The 6,809-nt window shown below is 67.5% G+C and overlaps 1 protein-coding gene across 1 annotated transcript in view; it reads right to left on the bottom strand.

Moving 5' to 3' along the window:
* LOC144951208 (pre-mRNA-splicing factor ATP-dependent RNA helicase DHX16-like) overlaps positions 1 to 6,624 on the bottom strand; it is a 37,013-nt gene extending 30,389 nt beyond the window's left edge. The window contains 5 exon segments of the mRNA XM_078881356.1: positions 2,001 to 2,057; positions 2,547 to 2,754; positions 3,951 to 4,201; positions 5,308 to 5,557; positions 6,481 to 6,624. Of these exon segments, the coding sequence (XP_078737482.1) occupies positions 2,001 to 2,057; positions 2,547 to 2,754; positions 3,951 to 4,201; positions 5,308 to 5,505 (714 nt within the window). The 5' untranslated portion in view covers positions 5,506 to 5,557; positions 6,481 to 6,624.
* Positions 6,625 to 6,809: the final 185 nt, after the last annotated feature.

The raw sequence follows: 6,809 nt of genomic DNA, 5'->3' as shown, positions 1-6,809 counted from the left end.
TGGGGGTGAGGTGGGGGTGGGGGGTGGGTGGGGTGGGTGGGGTGAGGTGGGGGTGAGGTGGGGGTGTGGGGGGTGGGGGTGAGGTGGGGGGGAGGTGGGGGTGAGGTGGGGTGGGGGTGAGGTGGGGGTGAGGTGGGGTGAGGTGAGGGTGAGGTGGGGGTGAGGTGGGGGTGAGGTGAGGGTGGGGGGTGGGTGGGGTGGGTGGGGGTGAGGGGGGGTGAGGTGGGGTGGGGTGAGGTGGGGGTGAGGTGGGGTGGGTGGGGGGGGGTGGGGGTGAGGGTGAGGTGGGGTGAGGTGGGGGTGAGGTGGGGTGAGGTGGGGGTGAGGTGGGGGTGAGGTGGGGGTGAGGTGAGGGTGGGGTGGGGGTGAGGTGGGGTGGGTGAGGTGGGGGGGGGTGAGGGTGGGTGGGGTGAGGTGGGGTGAGGTGGGGGTGGGTGAGGTGGGGTGAGGTGGGGGTGGGGTGAGGGTGGGGGGGAGGTGGGGGTGAGGTGGGGTGGGGTGGGGTGAGGGTGAGGTGGGGTGAGGTGGGGGGGTGGGGGTGGGTGGGGGTGAGGTGGGGGTGAGGTGGGGGTGAGGTGGGGTGGGGGTGGGTGGGGTGAGGTGGGGGTGGGTGGGGGGTGAGGTGGGGGGGTGAGGGTGGGTGGGGTGAGGTGGGGGTGAGGTGAGGGTGGGGGGAGGTGGGGGTGAGGTGGGTGGGGTGGGTGGGGTGAGGTGGGGGTGAGGTGGGGTGGGTGGGGGTGAGGTGGGGGTGAGGTGGGTGGGGTGAGGTGAGGGTGAGGTGGGGGTGAGGTGGGGGTGGGTGGGGTGGGGGTGGGTGGGTGAGGGTGGGTGGGGGTGAGGTGGGGGGTGAGGTGGGGGTGTGGGTGAGGGGTGGGGGGGGTGAGGTGGGGTGGGGGGGGTGAGGTGGGGTGGGTGGGTGGGGGTGGGGGGTGAGGTGGGGTGTGGTGGGGTGGGGGGGTGGGTGGGGTGGGTGTGGTGGGGTGGGTGGGGGGTGGGGTGTGGGGTGGGGGGGTGGGGGGGTGTGGGTGGGGGTGAGGGGTGGGGGTGGGGGGTGGGGTGGGGGTGGGTGGGGGTGGGTGAGGGTGGGTGGGGGTGAGGTGGGGGGTGGGTGGGGTGGGGTGGGGTGGGTGGGGGTGAGGTGGGGGGTGAGGGTGGGGGTGGGGGGGGGTGGGGTGGGTGGGGGTGAGGGTGGGTGGGGGTGAGGTGGGGGGTGAGGTGGGGGGGGTGGGGTGGGGGTGAGGTGGGGGGTGAGGTGGGGGTGGGTGGGTGGGGGGGTGGGGTGGGGGGGGGTGGGTGGGGGTGGTGGGGTGGGTGGGGTGTGGGTGGGGGTGGTGGGTGGGGGGGGGTGGGGGGTGGGTGGGGGTGGGTGGGGGTGGGTGGGGGTGGGTGGGGGGGTGGGTGGGGGTGGGGTGTGGGTGGGTGGGGGGTGGGGGGGTGGGTGGGGTGGGGGGGGGTGAGGTGGTGGGTGGGGTGGGGGTGAGGTGGGGGGTGAGGTGGGGGTGGGGGTGTGGTGGGGGGGTGGGGGGTGGTGGGTGGGGGTGGGGTGGGGGGTGGGGTGGTGGGTGAGGGGTGGGTGGGGTGAGGTGGGGGGGTGGGGGTGGGGGTGGGGTGGGGGGGGTGGGGGGGGTGGGGGTGGGTGGGGTGGGTGGGGGTGGGGGGTGAGGTGGGGGGTGGGTGGGGTGGGGGTGGGTGGGGTGGGTGGGGGTGAGGGTGGGGGTGAGGTGGGGGTGGGGGGGGGGTGGGGTGGGGTGGGTGGTGGGTGGGGGTGGGTGGGGGTGGGGTGGGGGGGTGAGGTGGGGGGTGGGTGGGGGGGGTGGGTGGGGGTGGGGGTGGGGGTGGGTGGGTGAGGTGGGGGTGAGGTGGGGGTGAGGTGAGGGTGGGGGTGAGGTGAGGGTGAGGTGGGGGTGAGGTGGGGGGTGAGGTGGGGGTGAGGGTGAGGTGAGGGTGAGGTGGGGGTGAGGTGAGGGTGAGGTGAGGGTGAGGTGGGGGGTGAGCCGCACCATCTGCTGCTGCTCTTCCTGCTCCATCTTCAGCCTCTTCTGCGACTCTTCGTAGGCCTGAGGGGGGGAGGGGGGGGGTAGTGGGGGGGGGGCGACACGCACGGAGCGCCGTGGCACCTCCGATTAACCACGGTCGGCCACGTGCGGTGTGAAACAAGACCCACGGAGAAGCTCCCGCCCGGCACGCGGTGCGAAACGTCGGACATCGTATCACGAATATATGTAAAATACATTTTTTTTGTCAAAAAAGTGTAAAATTTTGGGAATTTTTTTTCACGAACAATAATTATCTGGCACAACGAGTCTGTGTGGAAAATGTCAGCTCGATTGGATCACGGGAAGTGGGTTAAAAAACGACCGAAAGATTTGCACGGTCCTAAGCAAGCAAGCAAGCACGCAAGCAAGCAAGCAAGCACGCGAACTTAATATAAAGGATTTAAAAACGACGACGACGTCACCGCCACGCTGCCAACGGACGTGGGGGCCGGCGAATCGGCGTCGCCGCGGTTAGCGCCGGCATCGGCGGTGGTGGTGGCGGTGGTTCACCTTGCGGTCGCTGCGCCCCCCCACCCGGCGCGTCTTGTCCTCGTCGCGGCGTCGCACGCGCAGCGCGAAGGCGTCGCGCTGCGCCAGGTCCTCAACGCGCTCACGCTCCTCACGCGTCCACTCGTCCTCCGACGAGTCGCCCATCGCCGGGTCGTCCGCGTCCACGTCGCCCCCCGCCGCCATCGCCGCCGTGGGGGAGGTCGCCCGCCTGGGTCGCGACGGGAACGACGGGAGACACGGTGACGGTGATCACGACGTCGACAATGACGAGTACGATGACGACTATTATGTCGACGATGATGGCCACAATGACGACGACAATCAGGATGATAATGATGGCTATGACGACAATGTTGATGATGATGGTAATGATGACAATGACGATGACTATTATGACGATGATGGCGATGACGAAGACGATGATGACGATGATCACAATGACGTCGATCACAATGACAACGACGATGACCATGACGACGACGATGACGGCCGACACGATCGCAGCCACGTGGGTCGTGACGCGAGTGCGCTGTCACGATCCCCTACGAAGGTGCGCCGGAACTTGCCCCGAAAGTCTATGAAGGCTACGCGGGGGATCTTTGCCTTTTCCAGAGGGTGGTTAGCGCTACGCTGCGCTCCGAACCCGGCCGCCCGAGTTCGACTCCCGGCCACCACCAGTGATGACGATCCGAATCGGTTCCGGGCCTCCCCTCGGTCGACCCGGTCGCACACGGTGCAGTGTGTCAACATGGCCACTGCTTTTACGTAGAGGCGGCCGGGCGTGGTGCTGGCCACCCACCCACCCCCTCGTGTGCCGTGCCACCCTACGCAGGCGCTGCTCGCAAACAGCACTTGCCCCCAAAACTCTATGAAGGCTACACGGGGGATCTTTGTCTTGTGGCTGGTTGATTTCATGAGCCTCAAGCGAGTACCCGGCGCGGTGTGTCAGCATCGCCACTGGGGAGACAAAGGCGGCCGGGCGTGGCGCTGGCCACCCACCCCCTGGTGTGCCGTGCCCGCCTTTATAGGTGGTGCTCGCTAACAGCACTTGCCCCGACAGTCTGTTAAGGCTATACGACGGGGGGGTCTTTGTCTTTGTGGTCGGCCGTGATGCCGACCACCCACCCCCTGGTGTGCCGTGCCGGCCTTCATAGGCGCTACGTCCTCACGGCGCTTGGGCCACACAGTCTGCTAAGTCTGCAAGGGGGACCTTTGCCCTCTGCCTCTGCGGTTGACTTGGCGAGTGTCCGACTCTCCGTTGTGGCCGACTCCATCGCACAGTCGCTCCGCTCGGCTCGGTCGCCCCCCCCACCCCGGCCCCCCACCCACACACCCCCCTCCACTCTGCCCCCCCACCCACACACCGCCCCCCCCCCCGCTCCACTCTCCCGCCACCCAACTCACGCGTCATCGTCGCCGCCGCTCTCGGGCGGCGACCGCTCCCTCTTGCGGATGTTGCCGTGCTTGTCCTTCCGCCTCCTCTCCTCGGCCCCCCTCCTCGCCCCCTCCCCCCCCTCCTCCTTCACCTCCTCCTTCACCTCCACCTCGTCGGGAGGCTCGTCCAGCAAGCGGTAGGAGCGGTTCTTCTGCTGCAGCTCCCGCGCCTGCCGCTCCACCGCGCGCTGCGGCTTCTCCTGCACCTGCTTCTTGGGCACCTGCGGGCGGTGACGGTGACGGTCATGGTGGCGGTGATGGTGGTGGTGGCGGTGGTGGTGGCGGTGATGGTGGTGGTGGCGGTGGTGGTGGCGGTGATGGTGGTGGTGGCGGTGGTGGTGGCGGTGATGGTGGCGGTGGCAGTGACGGTCATGGTGGCAGTGATGGTGGCGATGACGGTGATGGTGGCGGTGATGGTAGCCGTGATGGTGATGGTGGCCGTGACGGTGATGGTGGCGGTGATGGTGGCGGTGATGGTGACGGTGGCGGTGATGGTGATGGTGACGGTGATGGTGGCGGTGATGGTGACGGTGGCGGTGATGGTGGCGGTGATGGTGACGGTGATGGTGGCGGTGATGGTGACGGTGATGGTGGCGGCGATGGTGACGGTGACGGTGGCAGTGACGGCGGTCCAAGTCTCAAAGACTCCTTGGCAGGAGGGTCCTGCCGGGTTTGTGCGGTAAGGGGGGGGGTGGAGCTACTACTGCTGCTGCTGCGTGTGGTGACCTCCTAACCTCCCATAGGTCGACTCACCGCACCAGGTACTCATTTGAGGCCGAGTCGACCTAGGGGAAGCACCAGGGCAGGTTGAGAAAATCGTCACCGGAGTTTGTGGCCGTGAGCGGGAATCGAACCCGGGAAGCCGGGATCGTCGCGCAGCACGCTAACCGCTGCACTAGCCGCTCTCCCTAGATCACACACTCACTCACACACTCACTCACTCACACACTCACACACTCACTCATCACACATTCACTCACACTCACTAATCACGCATGATCCCCAACATTCACACTCACTCTCACCCACTGACGCATTCACTCACTCTCACTCACACTCACTCTCACTCACTGACGCATTCGCTCGCACTCTACACACGGACGACACAAACTCCACGCACAAACTCCACGCACAAACACAGCGAGAAAGAAAGCAACCCTCGCCCGAACCGGGAGTCGAACCCACGCCCGGGGTGGCCCCCACAGACACGGGCCCCCCACAGACACGGGCCCCCCACAGACACGGGCCCCCCACAGACACGGGCCCCCCACAGACACGCGGCCCCCCACAGACACGGGCCCCGCGGTCCGCGGTCCGGAGGCCTCACCCGGTCCCAGAGTCGCGCGCAGAACGCGGCGACGCGCGCGTCCACGTCGATGGTCCGCGTCTCGCGCAGGCGGCGCTCCAAGTCGCCGGCGCCGTCGCTGCGCCGCGCCAGCTCCACGAAGAAGCGCGCCAGGTGGCGGTCGCTGAGGCCCAGCAGCTCGTGCAGATGCTCCTCCACCCACTCCTGCAGGGCCTCCATCGCCGGCGGCAGCAGGAGGAGGAGGCAGGAGGAGGAGGAGGCCTCGCTCGGCCTGCAGGCGGGGAGACACGCGGAGGGCGACGTGAGAGTGGAGATGGTGGAGATGGTGGGGGGGTGGAGATGGTGGGGGGGGAGACGGTGGGAGCCGGGAGAGTGGAGATGGTGGGGGGGGATGATGGGGGGGGGGATGATGGGGAAGGGATGATGGGGGGGGGGATGATGGGGAAGGGATGATGGGGGGGGATGATGGGGGAGATGATGGGGGGGGGGGAAGATGATGGGGGGGGGGGGGGGGGATGATGGGGGGGGGGATGATGGGGGGGGGGGATGATGGGGGGGGGGGATGATGGGGGGGGGCGGTGGGAGCCGGGAGAGTGGAGCTGATGGGGGGAGGGTGGAGATGGTGGGGAGGGAGACAGACAGAGGGAGGGAGACAGACAGAGGGAGGGAGGGAGACGCGGCAGGGGAGAGATCGGCAGAGGCGTCTCCCCCAGCGCCGCTCTCGACGCAGCCCGTCCGCCTCTCGCTGCCCGCCAAGTCGCTCCGGGACAGGCGCAAGAGGAGGAGCAGCTTCAAGTCAAATCGCTGCCCCCGCAGATTGGCCGCGAGCGGGAATCCAACTCGGGTCCGCCGCGTGTTGGTAGCGCAGCGCTGACCGATGCGCCACGACTCCCCGGTGTGTACACAACAACAACCACCGAGTGGCGGCGACGTCACCGCGGCGCTTGTGCCAGGCTAGGTGCACGCACGCGTCTCCAAGCGACGGGCCTTACCAAGACCCCCTCGCGTCTACAAGTGGTGCTTTAGGGAGCGCTTCACGCAGGCCCCGCGGGGGGGAACGGGGGGGGGGGTCCTCGGGGTGATGCGGTGAGCATCAAGCGCGGCCGCCTTTGTCTCCCCGAGTGAGTAGAGACTTAGTCTCTCACCACATCGCTCGCTCACCCGACTCACCCACACCGACTCACCCCGACTCACCCACACGGACTCACTCGGTCAGTCGCCAACAGCAGAACTCAGGACACGTGCGGCCTTTCTTCCTGACGAGATGACGTCACGAGCCGCGGGAGTGACGTCATGTCCACGCGCACAAGGGTATTCCGACGTCACCGGTCCGCGCGAGTGTCGTGACGTCACGCGCTGATGTCAACGACGTTACGTCATGACGCGGCTGCTGACGTGTTTGCGTCATGAGGTTACAACGCTTCACATGAGCGTCATGCCTTCCCTTTAAATGTCATACTATTCATTCGTGAGATCGTGTCACACGAGTAATGAATTGCGTCGTTACATATACTGTACGTAAA

Source organism: Lampetra fluviatilis, chromosome 61, assembly GCF_964198595.1.
Source record: "Lampetra fluviatilis chromosome 61, kcLamFluv1.1, whole genome shotgun sequence".
Classification (NCBI taxonomy): Eukaryota; Metazoa; Chordata; class Hyperoartia; order Petromyzontiformes; family Petromyzontidae; genus Lampetra; species Lampetra fluviatilis.
Note: the sequence above shows the minus strand (reverse complement) of the source record. Positions and strands in the feature narration are given on the sequence as shown.